The sequence below is a fragment of the Eleginops maclovinus genome, chromosome 11 (assembly GCF_036324505.1).
Source record: "Eleginops maclovinus isolate JMC-PN-2008 ecotype Puerto Natales chromosome 11, JC_Emac_rtc_rv5, whole genome shotgun sequence".
Taxonomy (NCBI): domain Eukaryota; kingdom Metazoa; phylum Chordata; class Actinopteri; order Perciformes; family Eleginopidae; genus Eleginops; species Eleginops maclovinus.
In genome coordinates this window covers 6,442,132-6,460,356 of record NC_086359.1, presented here as the reverse complement: position 1 = coordinate 6,460,356, position 18,225 = coordinate 6,442,132, and the positions used below count along the sequence as shown (strand labels likewise).

Sequence of the window (18,225 nt, the reverse complement as noted above, 5' to 3'; positions counted from 1 at the left end):
TATAAATGGCCACACCTTATCAATTTTGTCCAGCCAGTCTTTGTTTGAGGCCAGCTCAGCCATGAAGGCCTGATGTTTCTGCCACTTGCTGTGAAGATTTCTGGCCTCATCATAAGACATATCCTGTGCTGTCAGCATCTTCTCATTGATCCACAATGTGAGCTACAAAAAAGAGAATACCATAAAAAATGAAATAAAATCAAACTCTGTAGTTTGTTTTCTTGTGATTGAAAAATCTGCAATACTAGTTACATTTCACAATTGACATATATATTCATAACAGTGTTTGTTTTTTACCTCCTGTCCATCCTGAAGGAAGTGCTGCAGTTCACGGTTATCCTTGAGCTTTGTCAGCAATTCATTAGCATTCTCCTTATTCTTAAGATGCCTGGAGGAAATAAGGGGAAAGCTTAACATCCGCTCTTCAAACATGAAATTCAAAAGCAAAACTAAAAGACTGGTTCTGCTCTAACCTTTCCTGGATGGAATCCACTTTTTCCTGGATCTTATCAGAGTTTGCATTGCTGTCATTAATGAGGCGCCGTCCAGCCTCCACCACACCAGTTATCTTCTCCTCACTGGCCTCTGTGGTGGTGAGGAAATCCTCATGCTTCTTTATGGCCTCCTCTGCTCCCTGAAGACTGGTAGGCATCTCTGTGTGGGACAGCACATACTCCTACACACAGAGAGGAGAAGAATGTTGTTTTTTAAAATGGAAACTGGATTTTGATTTCAATAAAGTTTTGTAGCACAGCATTTGATTTGATGTATTTTCTCACCTGGCTGTTGAGGAAAGCCTCTGCCTGCTTTGCGTCTCTCAGGAAAGTCTGGAAGTCAAAGGCTTGGGCCAAAACGCTGTGGCGGTTCTCCCACATACGACGCAGCTCATGCCATCCCGTGTCCAGAGCCTGGAGCCTCTGGGCCAGGAACATGTGCTGGGCGTCCGTCTGACCTTGGGTGACCTCCTCACCAACCGCCCTCATCTTCTCGTAGTCTTCTTTATAGTTATCCACCTCGTTCTTAATATTCTCGTGCTGGGTTAGCAAACTCTCGGCCTCCGTCACAGAGGTGGGAATGTCCTCTGAGGCCACGGCTGTCTGGGTGCGGGACAGCCAGGACTGGAAGTCGTCCAGATCCCTGAGGAAGCCCTGCAGCTTGCTGGCTTCGCCCAACGACTCCTCGCGCCGCTTCATGGTGGCGTTCAACTCCTCCCACACCTCTTGAATCCCTGCCAGGTGCCCTTGGATCTCTCCGGCCTGATCTGGATGTTCCTCGGCCAACTTTTCTGCCTCGTTTCTCATGTCATCTAATTTGCCCTGAAAGGATATGAAAGAAATATTAACACACATATTTTATGGTGATTTCCCCCCCTCAACACCTTAGATCTCACCCTCCCTTTCATTTTTCCAAAACTGAGGCTGTCCTCGAGTAGAGAATTATTTGTTAACTCAGTGGTTCCCAAAGTGTGGGTCGCGCCCCCCTAGGGGGTCGCGGCGGTATTGCAGGGGGGTCGCGGGGGAGGGGTACGGTTTGCGTGAACTGCAGAACCGCGTCTGTTGTTAAGGTGGCACGTAATACAGTTGTTTAGTCTACATGCCACCATGAGCCTATACCACCTTAACTAACGGACCACTCACCCTGGGGTGCGTTTCCCAAAAACGTTTTGATAACAGTAGCCATGCGTGAGTCTGAGAACTGAACATTTTAAAATGGAAAAGTTTTTAACAGCGGGTCCAATCAAGCGTAAGCCTACTTTACAGTACGAGCCATCAAGCACTCCAACTCAGAAAAAGACGAGGAGATATGACGAGGTGTACATCGGGCTGGGCTTCACTAGTACGCTGGTAGGTGGTGAGGAAAGACCGCAGTGTGTTCTATGTTTAAGAGTGCTAGCCGCTGACAGTCTAAAACCCAGCAAGCTTAAACGTCACCTGGAGACCACACACCCTGAGCATAAAGACAAGCCGGCTGATTTCTTTCAGAGAAAATTAAATAACTGTCGTATCCAACAGACTAGTTTCGTAGAATCTGCGTCTGTCCCTGCCAATGCTCAGCTTGCCTCCTATAAAGTGGCCTACCGTGTCGCACAGCGCAAAAAACCACACTCAATAGCTGAGGAACTGATACTGCCCTGTGCTATCGATATGGTTGCCACTATGATTGACGAGGCAACAGCAAACAAGTTAAAAGTGATTCCTCTCTCTAACAACACTGTTGGGAGACGCATACTTGATATGTCAAGTGACATAGCGGAGCAGGTCAACGATATGGTGCGTGCAAGCACCCGGTTTGCTCTGCAGGTGGATGAAGCCACCGACAGCAACAAGGACTGTTTATTAATCACATACGTCCGATTCATTGCTGCAGGGGACATGAAAGAGGACCTGTTGTTCTGCAAAAAACTTAAAACGCGAGCCACTGCTGATGAACTTTTCAAAGTAATTGACACTTACTTGCAAGAGGCCAATCTGAAGTGGGAGGGTTGTGTTGGGGTGTGTACAGATGGGGCTCAGGCAATGGCTGGGAAGCACAACGGGCTCCAAGCGCTCATAAAGCGTGTGTCGCCCAACGTTCATTGGACTCACTGTATGATCCATCGAGAAGCGTTGGCTTCTAAACAGCTGAGTCCCGAATTGAACGAGGTGATGACGGACGTCATTGCCACAGTGAACTACATCAAAACGCGCCCTGTTAAGGCCCGACTTTTCTCTGCGCTATGCGAGGAAATGGGATCCAATCACACAGCTGTTTTGTTTCACAGCGAAGCGCGATGGTTGTCACGTGGGAAGGTTCTGTCCAGGGTATTTGAGCTGCGGGAGGAAATTCGGATTTTTTTGGAGGAGGAGGGTCATGACCTCGCGGTTAATTACAGTGATGAAAATGTTCTTACGAAAGTTGCCTACCTCAGTGACATGTTCCAGAAATTAAATGAACTAAATCTGCAGATGCAAGGAACCAACACCCACCTTCCGCATCTTGCAGATAAAATAAAATCATTTTCAAGGAAATTGGAAATGTGTGAGCGGAAAATTGGGGAGGGAAACATAGACTCATTTCAGAACCTTCATGCTTTTCTTGAATCCAACAACATTCAGAACACAATCGTGCCTTGTATGAGAGCACACATCTCTGCCCTACAACAACATTTTCAGAGGTATTTTTCAGTGAAGGATTCAGCACAATATGACTGGATCCTAGACCCCTTCAGCCGCACCTACTGACTTCAGCACTGCTGAAGAGGAGCAGTTCATTGATATCACATCAGACTCCACACTGAAACTGCAGTTTCAGGCCAAGTTACTGACTGCATTTTGGATTGGGGTGGAGGAGGACTACCCACTATTGGGTGGAAAGGCAATGGCAGTATTACTCCCTTTTGCCACGTCTTATCTTTGTGAGGTGGGCTTTTCTGCAGTAGCCTCCATAAAGACCAAATACAGGTCAAAGCTGGACATTGAGAATGAACTGAGGGTGGCCATCTCACAGTTGCCACCACGATTTGAAAAGATCTGCAGTTCAAAGCAAGCCCACACTAGTCACTGAGATGTATGAAATATTTTATGAAAAAACAAATCTGGGGTATTTTTTCAAATTCAGTGCAGATGTTAAAAAGATGAAATAGGTTCAAAGTTGTACAATTTAAAAGTAAATGTAAGTTACTTTTTTTGTTATTTTGTCACTCAAGAAGAGAAGTTGCAGTTGCAAAGTTGTTAAAACAGTGCTGTTGCACACAAAACACATGAATAAATGTTATTTTGAAGTGTCTTGTAATGGTGATTATGCCCTTATTGTTTATTTGTACTGTTTGCGTGAATTTCAAAATACATTTTCAAGAAACTAAAAGTTTCGGTGTTTAGGGGGGGCTCCAAAATATGTTTAGGTCTTAAAGGGGGTCCCAGCAGAAAAAGTTTGGGAACCACTGTGTTAACTCATGATTGATGAATTTAATCTGTCAAAATCCACCTTTTAAAAGCACTCCTGAAATGCATTTCATTGTGATGACAACATACCTCAACATAAAGCTGTAATAATGAATCTGCTTATTTCTGTTCTGTTCCCTCAGCAGTGAGTCACAGCATGCAACCTCCCCATACCTGAATGGCCTCCAGGTCCCTCTCCATGCCAGTGAGTTTGCGTTGCAGTGCCATCACTCCAGCCAGGTCGTTGCCCAGGCCCTGGGTGGATTCAATCACTTTGGTCTTTTCCTTCATCCATGACTGGATCTCGTTACACTCCAAGTGGTAGTTCTGTATGTTGAGAGCCGACTCCAGGGCCACTTTCTTCTGGTCAGCCAATTTTTCAAACTCGTTCCATCTATGGAAAACACCAAATGTAATGTTTAGGCTAAAATGCTAACTAGGGCTCATTGAGTACAAATATATTTGAGTGAAAGGAGTGGATTAATGAGGCCTCATTGGCTCTGACCTGTCGTGCAGTTGGTCTCGTGTCTGGTTGATTTGGTCTTTCTTGCAGTTCTCGGAGCTCAGCAGCTGCTCGGCCACCTGGTTTACATCAGCGACACGAGTGCCTAGGTTGTTCATCTCAGGTTCCAGTGTCTCAAATCTGTCAGAAATATAAGGCAAGCATCAATTCAATCATTCTGAAAATATGATCTAATTTCCAAGGGATAAGAACTTTATGCCAAGACTGACCTCTGCTGCACCACCTCTAAGTCTTCTAGTTTGGTGGGGATCTCCATGCTGTGTAACCACTGCTCTTTTTCCTCCACCCACAGCTGGCAGGCACCAGCTTCACTGAACATGCGGTAAAGGGCCAGGGCGCCTTCAAGAGCCTGGCGGCGAGCTACTGACAGAGACTCCAGTTCTTCAAAGCGCTGCTCAATAGCAGGTAGGCGACCTTCCACCTACAATCAGCCACAAACAATAATTTAGTACTGCAAACAGCATGTCATCACTGAAGAAGCATGAAAAACAAAGCCCACGTACCTGCGGGATTGTTAGATAGGCCTCTGGCATCGCTTGGACCTGCTCATGCAGGGAGTCGATGCCGGGGCGGTGACTCTGGATCTCCTCCTCTATCTCCCTCTGCTTGCGGGCGATGGTGGTGGTGGAGAACTCATCGTGGCCCACCTCCTGACTGGACACCTGTCTGAGTGTCTCCATGATCCATACCTCCATGTCATTAGCATCTGTTTGAAACTGCTGCAGGGCCACAGCTTCCTTGAGGCTCTGCTCTCTAAGCTTGGTTGTCTGGGGAGTAGATAAAGTGAAACGATTACAAAAAACACTATATTTGGAAAGGCTTTATTCTGTACAGAGAACCATGATCACCACACACCTCCTCCAGATGTGCCCACTGTGCATGGATGTCTTGAATCCTCTCTGTGACCTCTGGGGCTCCGAAGTGTCCCTCCTGAATCAAAGCTTCTCCGGCAGCGATGCTGTTACTCAGGGGACCATAACGGGCTGCCATCTCATCCCTAAAGGCCTCATGTTTGCTGAGCAGGTGGAGGGCAGAGGTGAGGTCACGACCACAGTCCCCACTGGCAAGGATCTGCTCCTGCTCTCTAATCCAGGCGGCCTCCTCTCCCAGATCCCACAGGAACTGCCACAGGCGGCGCGACTCCTCTAGGCAGACTTTGCGGTCTGCAGCAAGCTGACCGAGCTCCTCGTAGGCTTGACCCAGCTGGTCGACCTTCTCACTAACTAGTCCCGGCTCACACGGTTTGTAGGCTGGCAATTAGAAAGGAGAGCAATGAAATTGCGGCCCAAATAGTTAAGACTTAAGCTGCATGATCTGCAAAGGGAAGATGTTAAAACCTGTTTAAGGACTCACCCTGTTCATGGGAAGTGAAGCGCTGTGCTGATCCCTGGACTGCCTTGATCCTCTCTGCCTGAGCGGATATGTCAGCCTCTACCAGAGTGTGTTTCTGCAGGAGGTCTAAAACATCATGCAAATGTTTGCCGCTGTCCTGAGACTGCAGACGACCCTGAAAAAAGAAAGGAATATTTTGTTATTTCATCTTTAAAAAAACTAAAAATATCATCATCACCATTCATTGAGATACGTCTTGTGCTTGGCGATAATCTAGTATAATAGCTGATAGAATTTCAGAATACTGCATCCTCAGACCGTTAGCTTGAACAAACTGCTAACAACCACAGCTGAGTTAATTCCTCTAATCTGAGCCGTTGAGAGCATACGACCATTAAATGAGTACATCACAGTGCGCTACAGCCACAGTTAAATATCACATCATATTCTGTACAAGCATTCTCATCATATGGTAATGGCTGAAAAAACCAAGACATTTACGGCCTGTTCCAGTAACCACTGAAAAGTCCAGAAGCCATGAATCCCTCCCAATGCTTCCTCATTAAATTAAAATACTTATTTTTTTAACTGAGATAAGATATAAGGTATATTTGGTTAAAGGTGTTGAAAGGCAAGCATGCTAGTGTTTTTAAACGGATGTGTTATAGATGGATGTTCACAATTTTACAACAATTATTGATGAACACATTTTGACCAAGATTAAACCAAGGAGAAAAAGACACTCCCAGTGGTTGAAGTCAACTTCAGTAAAGCTAATTACAGCCGTTAATGGTGCACTGATTATCGCAGACACTAAAGCTGCCATATGTGAACAACAACTCACTTCATTGAGAGGATTAGGAAATTCCTTTTTGTTGATTAAGTACAAAGCGAACAGAAAGAAGCAATGCACAGCAGGGGGTCTGTACCTTCATGTCTGCCATCCAGTCCATAATGTAGCGCATCTCTTCAAACAGTCTCTGGAGGTCACGATGGGAGTTCAGTCGCTCTCTACGCGCGGCCAGAAGCTCCTTCAGGTATTCCCAGAGTCGAAGCACGTTATCCCTTCTCGCAATCACGCGCCGCACGTCGTGGTATCTCTCTGCTTCCAGTTCTTTGGCAACGGCCTCCACAGCAGCAACACGTTCCCAATAAGCCCCGATGTCTGTCTCAATAGCTTCGTGTTTACGGGTGGCAGCTTCCACGGCTCCCAAGTCGGTCCCAAAGTTATCCTAGTGAAAGAGATGAGTGAGCTTATCACAGTAGAACTATTCGAGTCAGACATATTAAGTATCTGCAGCCACACATTTGTGTTTATGTTGATTGAATGAAATGTAGTTTGACTACCTGAGAGACCAGCCTCTGGTTCTCGCTCAGCCACGTCTCACGCATAGCTGCTTTGCGGTCAAAACGTGCAGCGAGCATCTCCAGCTTCTCCTGGCGAATCAACTCGTTTCTCAGCGCCAGCTCTCGTTCGTGTTCTGCCTTTTCCAGTCGCTCCCATGCCTGCCACATGTAAATAGACAAAGTTGGTTACATCCTGATGCTAGGAAACAAATACTGCTACAAGATGAGGCCAATGTTTTAAACCCAGAGCTGTGAAACCATTCAGGTGAACATTAACAATTTCCCCTAGAGCATGTGGATTTAATCACATTAATAAACATGAGTTACTTATTTCTAGATGGAAAACCATTTTTCATGTTATACAGCAACCCGTACCTTATTGATGTCAGAGATGAGTTTGCCCTCTCTTGGCATGTACACTTTCTGATTGTTTGCTCTCATCTTGCTCTGAATGGTGAAAAGGAGAACCTCCAAGTTCCCTTTCTCTGTGAATCTGGGGAGAAAGACACCTTGTTTTAACATTTTGGAACACACTATAATGGATAACAAGCAGGTTGTCATTCATTGTGTTTATATTAACCCAGCTTTGTGTGACTCACTTGGGGGGTTTCTCCACAGTCCGGTATGAGTTGAACGCCTGGAGCTGGTTCTGCACAGCATTCAGTGAGTTAGCTAGCTGCCGATCATTGAGCGTCCCTATGGTCTGCTCGATCCACTGCAGTAGCTCTGAGGCGAGGGTCTCGTACTTGTCGATCAGCTGGTCAGCCTCGATAGCGTAATCCAGTACCTGCAACCGAGAGGGCTCTGTGAATCAAGGCAGCTGGTGGGCATCCTCCCGTGAACTGCACATGTACCCACTGTTTTCACACACACATTCACACAGAACAAAGCTAACCTTGCCAATACGTTTGCCTTCCACTGCTAGCGCTTTCATCTTGGAGAAGTAATGGTAGTAGGTCGCCACATAGGTAATGATGGACTTTTCATCTGGCTGATCAACATTCACATCTGAAAAAAAGAAAGATAGTTTGATCCATTTGCAACTGAAATAAAATGTGTAATGAAATGTATGAAAAATACAGGATTTTTTAAAGTCTTCCTTTTTTACCAAGCAGTCAAAGAAGGTGTAGCATGATGTGTTACTTTACATCGCAGGTTCTGCTTCAAAACTAACATGCAAATTGCGTTGTAATCGCCGAATGATATATTATGACTTGAAACTTCATCACTTCACCTTTTTAATGTTACGTTTTGATGAATTTAATGGTGCTAAAATGGAAACACCATTTGTGATGTCAGTGTGGCTGACATGTGATGCTGTGTTGCCTAAGCTATAATTAATTCCAGTAATCCTCAACAGCCATCAATCTGTTTCAGGCACCAGGCACCAGTTTAGTGCCTGGTGGACAGTGCCAGGCTGTCGGTGTGACTTGTGATAGAAATGATTCATGTTTTTGTGGAGGCTTCACCCACTCACCTTCTGGGTCCAGCAGCTTAGTGAGTCCCAAATTGTTCTCGGCCACATTGAAAGCATTCTGGAGATTGTAGTGAGCATTGGATCTCTTCAGGTTGTCAAACTCGATCACGTCAGGTCTGCAACGACCAGGGAACAATTGTGGTTTTAATATTAACCGGTAGACATACAGTCATTTCAGTCGTGAAGAGAAAACACATTGTGCACTCAGCTCCAGTACATGTCTATGTTTAAAGACCAGGGTTCGTTAGATAAACCATTGGATTAAGGAATAGTCACCTGCTTGCAAACAGGCTTTTTATTTGTGGATTAAGAAAGATGCTCCTGCCAATTATTTCTTCATTTTGAGATCTCTTAGGAATTAGAGGGGTGTACAATTTGTTTGGTGGCTATATATATTTATATATATAAAATCAAGAACTTTTATTCTCAAATTATGGGAATGAGGAGAAAATCTAAAAGTTTGATACAATAATCATGGAACCTTTCCAGCATGTTCTTAATTCCTTAAACATAAGGCATTTTGTTACAGTTACTTTTACAATGTTAGTGAAAAAGCTCTTTGCATATTTTTAATGTTTACTTTGCTGACTCTTCTGTAGCTCGCCGCTGATCAAATAATTGGCAGCGTCATGATTTACATGAAGAGTCCGTGGTTCAGTCACTCTAACGGAAGCACTGTATTGCATTCATGGTTCAAGTATCATCTCAGACATGCAAAGTATTGAACAGCAGGGTGTGCAAGTGAGTAATCAAACATGGCTCCCCATAGAAAATAAGTGGGTTATTATTTCTGTGATCTAGGTCATCTTACACCCTATTTTATCTTCAGCCTTTAAGCCATACTGCAGACGTATTGAAGGATGGTAGGAGTATGAGGAGAGCTAAATGGAAAAGGGGATAAAACCACCCCTGAGAAGTGTGATGCTTCTGCGACAGGTGCATTAGGTTAGGGGAGATAAAAGATGGGGGGGGGGGGAGATACCGGACACCTTTTTGATTTCCAGGATGAGTATCTGAAATCCACACTTTAAACAAAGGGCCTGTTGTTATTAATTATATATAAGTGTGTGCCTAACAGGGGGCAGTTTTACATCAAGCACAGGAAGAAGTCAATGACCTGTGTTTGTGCACGATGGCACTGAACGCCAGGCCGTCTCTCCAGCTGGTGGTGAAGTTGTGGATGTTGACATTGGGGTATCTGCAGAGGCCAGAGCAGAAGTCATCAATCATTAACTCAACACAGCACAGTAACCAATACAGAAGAACCAAGTAAAGCATTAACGGTCAAATATGTCTTTCACATATAAGAGTTTAATTTAATTTGTGTAATTTAGTGCTCCTTTCCCTCTTCTCACCCAGCAGTTTTCATTTGGCACCAAAGCAGCAGGGCCTCTTTAGCTGACTTCTTCTCCTTGTTGTCCCCCGTCTCGACACTGATGTCCTGGATCTGTGAGCAGAGCAGAACATGCAATACTATAACTGTATAATCCATTTACTGTTAGGATATAGGGCCAAAAATCGACAAGAAATGACAGAGTTCAAGAAAAGCATGAATACCTTGTAAATGATAGAACAGTTTTAACCTTTTGGGGAGTTCGCCTGAGGATGGGCTATGCTACATGCAGAGACCTGATCTTCCAAAGGGTGAATCACTCTTTGAAAGAGCTTAAGCAATCTCCATTATATATGCTCTATATGTTACCTGGAAGCGAAGGATGATTGTCCAGATGAGACCGAGCGTGAGACGGTGATTACCATCCACAATGTCATGTGAGCCCATGTTTTCTAGATGGACTTTTTGCTCCTTGAGAAACTGCAGGGCTTTATCAACATTCTCCAGGCAGTGGATACGCATGCGGCCCTTTGTGGGCTTTGGCTGTGAGGAGAAGAAGAATAACAAAGAAGACAAATGTTAGAATTATAGACGCAAAGGGATCCCAACAATAAGGACATCATCAAAAACAAGTAGAAACAGGGGGAGAAGTAAATCACACTAAAAGAAAGAAGAACTGGAGCGCATGATTTCTCCTTCCTCGTGGTGCAGGCTGATGGTCATGGCCCCTCAGGGCATGGGTCAGGGTTAGGACAGAGGGGGTAGGGGGGGTTCTGTGTGTCTGTGAGATACTGACCAGCTGTTCTCCTGAGAGGACTTCCAGAAGGCGGATGAGCATGCGACCATCGCGCAGGTCGGTGTACAGGTCACCGATGCGACTGGTCACCCGGCCCAAGTGCGAGTTTACCCATTTGGTGAAGGTCTTCTTCTGGACCGCTTCACGCTCATCTGCACAGGAAACAACAGGGAGTTGTTACATTACACAAAGATTCAAACTGTATGCTAACTGCGCTTGCTTTAATATCATAATGGTTGGAAAGATATACTAACAAAGATTACATTTTGCTTTAAACAGCCGAGTCAATAACCAAGATCTTTCCTGAGCGGGAAATCACAAGGACTTTAGCATGTGTCGTGAGCACTTCATTTTACAGATAAGCTGCACCATTAAGTCTCTGGGATCACTGCATTGACAGCTTAGTGAGAGGTTTTCACTCCTTAGACCAATGTTTACTGACGGCTCTGCTCGTGTGTGCATTGCTAATGACTGTCATTATATGCGTTTAGATGAGAAAAAGTGACGATGCTAAGTTGCCCGAAAAGGCAATTATAGGAGTGATTTCTTTATTGGGGCAGGACTTAAAAACAGAATCACATATATTAAGCTGTAGCAGCAGCTCAGACATATGGACCAGGGGAGTAAGAAGCTAATCCTGCTCTGCTACCTAACAAGGTGACCTCCTTTCTAGGACACATGGTCTTTCTGCCGTTTGAGCACACTATTCTAGCATTGTACTTAATGCAATGTCCACACAAGCCCTGAAGTAGATAGAAAATAGATCAGAGGAACGGCTCTGTAGTAATTAGGTAAACCAAACAAAGCCTACAATGAAACCCTTCCTATTTTCATTTATATTCATTAACAATCCTAAAATAAACAAACATTGGGTAAAGCTGTGTTGGCACTGCAGTGTTCATTGTATATAGCTTCATGATAAGATTGTCTTTGATGGTGCAAAACACCACACCTTCTTTACACTTCAAAGCAGCTTAGTGTTACAACATAAACCGGAAATCTACATCTTATGTAATTCCTATGATGGTTTAGAACAACATGAGGTAAAAATGCAATGGATGTTGCAGAAAGAAGCATTGAGGGGTAAGGGGTCTGGAAAATATGTATTAATATACATTTCCTCTTCGGAGTTGCCTTGGCTGTTGATTATTCAACTATGTTGAGACTACGAAGCCCTTAGTGCTACAGTAGCTCCTGTTCCAAGGCAACAATATTCAAAGCTGAAATTTTCAACCCAGAGGCAAGGTCCATATATCTTGGCAGTTCATGTAACGGAATGAGATTGTTTAGGTCAGCCAGTTAAATATTGCGATCTAAAAAGAGATTTGTTGAATTAAAATCACAATGTTTCAATATTTATGACAGTTCTAGTAGAAAAACTATAAAAATCATTAGGATGCACACACATCTGTTGTGGAAATGAATTACAGTATCATACAGGAAGTATAACAACGTTATCACGGTGTTCATATACTTTAAGTCACTCCGAAAAACGGCAAGCAATGTGAAGGACCTAAAGACAGCATGTTGTGCAAATAACCACTCTGCCAACTGTCAGATAAAAAAGGACAGATTTTGACATTTCAAGCAAGCCTTCTAGGGTGAAGTTATGCAACGTGACATAACGATGAACCTGTTGCAAGCTGAAGATACCCCATCCCATGACCTCTGTAATTGACCTTTGATTTAGGTATTAAAAAAGTACTCTGTTTGGTTTTGGCCATCAGAGTATAGCAACAACTTCAAATCTAAATATTCAAATAATACCTGGCTCTCATAATGCCCTTTCTTACACAGAGGAAGCGGGAGAATTATGCTCAAAGCGTAAAGTATCATTTTCGGTTTATTCCTCACTCTTTCCTATCTCACTCACTTCCTGTTTAAGAGCTTGGTAACAACTGGGGAGGGCACATGCAGATACACCCATATGTTGACACACAGCAGATCCACTACCACAGTGAGATGGAGAGAGATAACAGTAAACTAGTGCAAAAACGCACTTGAGTTGCACACTTTAAAAAATGCACTTCAGGATTGCTCAACTACTGCTACTGTTCTGTCTTGTCATGTTTTTGGTGTGCAGCATAGCGGACCGGGCTAAACAGCGTTTTGATGTGTTGCATAATGAGGGGTAATTATCTCTGGGACCTTGTTGAACCACATTTTATGAAAAAACGCTCAATGTGTTGTCTTGTGTTTCTAAATCTCCACATACAGCAGACATTCAACTGTCTGTCTATTTTATATTAAATTTCTGCCAATAGATCTATCTAAATCTATCACATTGTAACTTTAAAGAAAAGTGTTGATTTATGAATTTGAAGCAGGTGTGCCTATGATCATGGCCTACAGGCATATTTGAAGGTTGCGACTGTGGCAGGAACATGTTTTCTCTCTGCTATCTCTGCTATCAGCCGTTTTGTCTCATGGACATTGTGCTTTTTCATGGTTCGCCTAAACCCAAGGATATCGGACAAACAAGAAAGTGTTATGGCATCACACTTGAGTATTGTTCAAACAGCCCTGGTAGGTCCTGTACTTACTGTGGGTGTCCTGGTTGTTTAAGTTGTTGGGTCTCCAAAGCACAACAATAACACGTTATTTTATTCCATATAAAAAGGACCACCAAGTTATTTGAAGCTGATTAATGAGCCAGCAGAGGTGGATTACCCTGGCAGGTGAGGTGCAGTGGAGGAGCCTACATTCCTCCTGGCACTTGGTCATGTTGTGACAGAGCCCTGCACTGAGGAGGAGGCAGTGGGGCAGGGGTCCTCAAGAAGAAAAGCTGCAACCCTGCCTGTGCTGCTAATTATAAGGCTACTGAACGAGAACACTAGAGAGACAAACACTGCATCTGTCTGCGAGCTGTTTGCTCATTATGACGAGCAAACACAAACTTGTCATCAGTTGGGGCTATGGTGGAGAAGGTCAAAAAGAAACGGTGCAGCTGTTTTTCTAGAACACTGTGACATTTGTGGATCATGTTTTTGTGTAGATATGTCAACTGTAATGTTTGTATATTAGCGTCTAAATGGTTAATTCTTTTTTTTTTTACTAACCTGTAAGAGTGCTTAGCAACAGAGAGCATGTTTATTGTTAACAGAGAGTACCCTTACAGCTAAAGGTGAGAAAAGAAACTGAGACTATGCATCCTTTATGTCAGATGTCTAACGTCATGCAAAATACCTGCAGAGCCTGCCAACATTTCTACACAATTACACAATAGAGGACAAGAGAGAACAGTGGGAAAATATGAGCTTTGGACAGCAAGCCTTGTAATTACCAGTAAATCTTACAAAATCTGTCATAATCTTAGCTTTTTGGCCAAAAAAACCCACTGCAATGACTTTCTGCACCAGCTTTAAAACATGGACAATTCAACACAACAGTTCACCTACACACAAAATAAAAAAACGTGTCAAAGATGGGGGCTACAAGGTGTGATAAAATTGCTTTTGTATAGTTGTGGACATGCCTGTTATCCAGCACAAAATATGTATTGGCTTCTCCCAATCCTACACGAATTCTCTAAACTATGTTAGATGTGATTCAAAACCGCATTAAAAGCACCTCCTCTCTCTCTCAGTTCTACCTTCCCGGTGCCTATCAGAGTGTGAGGTGGAAAAACAAGTGTGTGTTCTCTCCATTGTTTACAAATGGCAGATCTGAACTGGTGGTTAGAGGCATCATTAAATGTTTCAAAAGCATATTTGGGCATGTCCAGTCACTTTCAACATGTTTGTCTCTGGCAGTAAGCTTTAAGTATATGGCAAGGTGGGAGGGGATGGGGGGTGGGGGGGGGGGGGGTAGTGAGGCATAGTTCGCTGCTGCTTTCCTATTTAACCCTCAACTTTAGCACAGTTGATAAAGATGAATATCTGCAAGTAATCGGAGCAAAAATGCCGCAAGGCTTAATCCTGTCTGGGGATAAAATGAAGACTCCAACAGTGAATAGCTGAGCCAAGGAACACACATAACTATGAAGGAAACTGATATATCTTTGCATCAGAACAACATACGTGCAGTTTAGGACAAAGACTAAGTCCACATTAGGTTTGAATTACAGTACTTGTTCCTGTTCTCTACATATTGTTTAAATCACTACACAGACTGATTTATGACAGACGTCATTGAGACAAAATCTTGTTTGATAGGAAGGTGTTCTGCTAGCACACTGTAATTTAGTTGAAGACAAGGGCAACAAGACACCTACCCATATTGGTCAGCGTTTTTTTGGCTACCTGTATGCATAGCACGAAGTTAAGGATAGCCCCTATAGTGCTCAAATGTACAACACGGTAAAAAAATGTAAGTAAGTGCGAGCAGTTTGATTGAAGGTAGGGCTAAATACAAAGGCATTTATCCCCTTCATAAGTTCACAACAACTCTGACGGTGGTTAATCAACCTTAGTGAGGGATTAATCCCTACACTTTGAAAAGTGTGCCGTGTTATTTTATGCACAGTAGACAAAAGTCCACTACAAGATGTCCACACTGCTCCTTAACCCATGACCATGCCCTGACACCGTCTGTCTCTAATAAAGACAAAAATATGCTTGAATGGGGCAGAAGTTGTGACAGAGGGTCAGAGTCTTTCTTGTGATTCACCCTATTAGAGGTCTCCTATGTTGCTAACTGAATCCTTCATCCCTTCGCAGGGTTGCATGACACTGCACTTCGGCTCCCGGTGGCATTATTTCAGCACAGAGGACAAATAGTGACTCCGTCCATAAATAACTTACCGTGGTAAGCACTTCATAAAATAGCTACAAATGCACACGGCAGATTTTATACACTTTTCAATTCCCTGACCATTCATTATCAAACACATCGGACTACTGTCTTGTGGTTATTTTCAAACCACCAGACATGTGAGAAGCTTTCAGAGAAGATGTGAGCACATGCTGGTAATCATTAACTGCTGCTAATTTCATCTCATTTAAGTTGTGCCCACGTCATGCTTCCCTCCTTAGCCATTCCTGGTTCCCTTTCTAGCGGGGCTGAAATGCCCTTGACTTCATAAACTCTTGACATCCGGTCTTTGAGCTTGTGTAATAAGTGCCTAAAGTCACCCCGTCCTCAGAAAGAATGAGCAAACTGCTTCCATCAACCCGTCTGCTTTAATCTGCTTAAAAGACCTTATCTTGGACATTCCCACACAGAGAAGATTATGGTTTTATGCCAAAGGGTACAGAGAAAGGAGTCTGACTTGTGTTGCTTTCAGCTCTGCTCTTACTTCTATTATACATTTTACAATACAGCATATAACACATGTAAAATATATTGTAATTGCAACAATACCAAAGTCAAAAATGTTTAACTACTAAATGCTTGCTAAACTGAGTGCCAAACATGCTTTAAATAAGAGGTAGCAAAGACTAATTAAAGGACGACTCAAGTGTTAATTATAACGTGAGTGTTCAGATCAGTGTGTATGAATATGTAAGTATGTCTCCACTAGAAAATACATATTTGGAAGATTCAAAAGGTTGCAGAGAGATATATACATTTGATTGTATCAGGATACTTACTAAGGCATATGTATGGGTTGTGTGTGATTCTGCAGTCACGTTTTAGCTGAAAACTAAAGCTCAAGGATCCATTCCCCAACCATCAGACGCCAAGTGTTTTGTTGTGTGAGATTATAGAGTAGAGCCAAGGCACTCATTAGAGAACGACCTTCCCATCTTGGATTGTAGTCTGTTATTTGTTTTCATGAAGAATTTATCACATAAAGTGGAGAGGAAATACCTTTTCAAAAAAGCCCTGTGGTGAGTGGTTACTATTCTGAATTGACACAATTAGGTGGTTTAGCTAGAGTCAACTACAGTTTTTGAGCGGGACATGAAATGAAGGTCATATGCAAATCAAACAATGAAGAAAAACATGTTAGATTAGTTGTATAACAAACTAGTATTTATAAATAATGTTTTTTAAAGGCCTGTTGTGATGTCTTGTCTACATAAACTCTGGTTGATCCGATTGACTCATTGCCAAAGAAGTTCTTTCAGAGAGTGTTTACATTTGTGTACTATTTGATTAAGGTTACAATATCTACTACACCTTCAAAGTCAACAGCAGCCTTAGCTGTATAAAAACCGTAGGAAGTAAGCAACAGTTTAGAAAAAAAACAGCCACAGCATATCATCTGACATCTGGCTGCATGTCAGATCATTGAGTATTTTACATATCTCTGAAGCAAATGGGAAATGTACCCTCAGTGTATTACTACACATTACGTTTAAAGCAGGCATCCCTGCATATCATTACACCAATTATTTCTGATGTCACAAGCAAATCCTGTGTGTGCCAAACAAAGTGAGAAAAATGGCACTTAGAGATGCACATGCTTTGAATTTTTTTCTCTAGAAAAGCAGAAGGGCCCTTCCTTTGCTTATGACTTTGAAAGTAGGCCTGTGGTAAAACCGACGCCTTGCCACATGTGGCATGAGTTATTTTTACACATTTAACAGTTTGCGGTCAAAAGTATAGAAAGACACTGCTTTGCCTAACTTTGTTCTTAAAATGACAAAACAGACAGGAGGAATCTGATAGACACCTCTCTTACACAACTGTCATCTTTCCCTTTCTATATAGGCAGGGAAGGTTCTGAACCCTTCAGGTCATGCTCCGCTGTGCCATCTGCAGCTGTGGCTGATAATGGAAAAGATAGGGGAGGAGGGAACAGGCCAATCCCATGAGAAAAGAGACAGAAACTGACACCTTGCAGCCATAACATCTGGACACAGAAAGTGTGTGAAATGTCAACAGGCCAATAAATGTCCACCAAAACAGCACTATCCAGTTACCCTTCCAAGAAGGAAACTGTCAATATTGGTGAAACTGTACAAACAAAAAAGGTATTTTGTCTGGGTGTGTGTGTATGTATAATGAACCCTCACCAGGGTAATGTGACTCTGAGTTACAGCTGGAGGCCACCAGAGTCAGAGCTTTCACTAGGTGTGTTAGAAATATTAAGTTACAACATTTAATTCATAGTAGGTCATTAGACCTTGAAACCTTAACCGAACTCAACATTGCTCCCTTTCAATGTCAATTCAGATTCTTTAATAAAGTATAAAAACAACATTTCTTCTGATCTAGAGAGCTGAGCACTCAATGAGAAAGAATAAAAATAGCTAGGGTTATTTTCGAAGTTGTGACTTTGGAGACCAAGATTTCTGAGGGACATGAGGGGAAAAAAAGGACTGTTGAGTTAGACGACATGACATTTCTGAATGTGTCAAAGTACGGTCTATTTGCATAAAGCATACCGCTAATGCCTGTCGAGTGACGTGACCACAGCAGTTGACTCAAGAGGGTGCAGGGTAGCGAAGACAGTGACCCAGTATTCTAACATAACTCTTTGAACTAGGACATCAAATACAACTGATTATGTATTTATCTTGGCACCAAGATCAACAACTGGAATTATTAGGAAGTATTAGGCAATATGAACTTCGACAGACCCTCCCTCTATTGCGTTTTTCACACACG

The 18,225-nt window shown here is 43.0% G+C and overlaps 1 protein-coding gene across 5 annotated transcripts in view; it reads right to left on the bottom strand.

Annotated features, from left to right (window-relative positions):
• Positions 1-18,225, bottom strand: part of sptbn2 (spectrin, beta, non-erythrocytic 2) — a 35,756-nt gene that overhangs the window by 10,556 nt on the left and 6,975 nt on the right. For all 5 annotated transcript variants that reach the window (XM_063894346.1, XM_063894348.1, XM_063894350.1 and 2 more), the window contains 20 exons: positions 10,729-10,880; positions 10,302-10,475; positions 9,955-10,046; positions 9,717-9,797; positions 8,600-8,715; positions 8,018-8,130; positions 7,722-7,909; positions 7,498-7,615; positions 7,123-7,281; positions 6,705-7,007; positions 5,797-5,950; positions 5,299-5,693; positions 4,947-5,210; positions 4,653-4,864; positions 4,426-4,563; positions 4,095-4,314; positions 780-1,316; positions 474-676; positions 298-388; positions 16-162 (listed from right to left, as the gene is read on the bottom strand). In XM_063894346.1, coding sequence (XP_063750416.1) covers positions 16-162; positions 298-388; positions 474-676; positions 780-1,316; positions 4,095-4,314; positions 4,426-4,563; positions 4,653-4,864; positions 4,947-5,210; positions 5,299-5,693; positions 5,797-5,950; positions 6,705-7,007; positions 7,123-7,281; positions 7,498-7,615; positions 7,722-7,909; positions 8,018-8,130; positions 8,600-8,715; positions 9,717-9,797; positions 9,955-10,046; positions 10,302-10,475; positions 10,729-10,880 — 3,857 coding nt within the window. The remainder of the gene's footprint in view (positions 1-15; positions 163-297; positions 389-473; positions 677-779; positions 1,317-4,094; positions 4,315-4,425; positions 4,564-4,652; positions 4,865-4,946; positions 5,211-5,298; positions 5,694-5,796; positions 5,951-6,704; positions 7,008-7,122; positions 7,282-7,497; positions 7,616-7,721; positions 7,910-8,017; positions 8,131-8,599; positions 8,716-9,716; positions 9,798-9,954; positions 10,047-10,301; positions 10,476-10,728; positions 10,881-18,225) is intronic.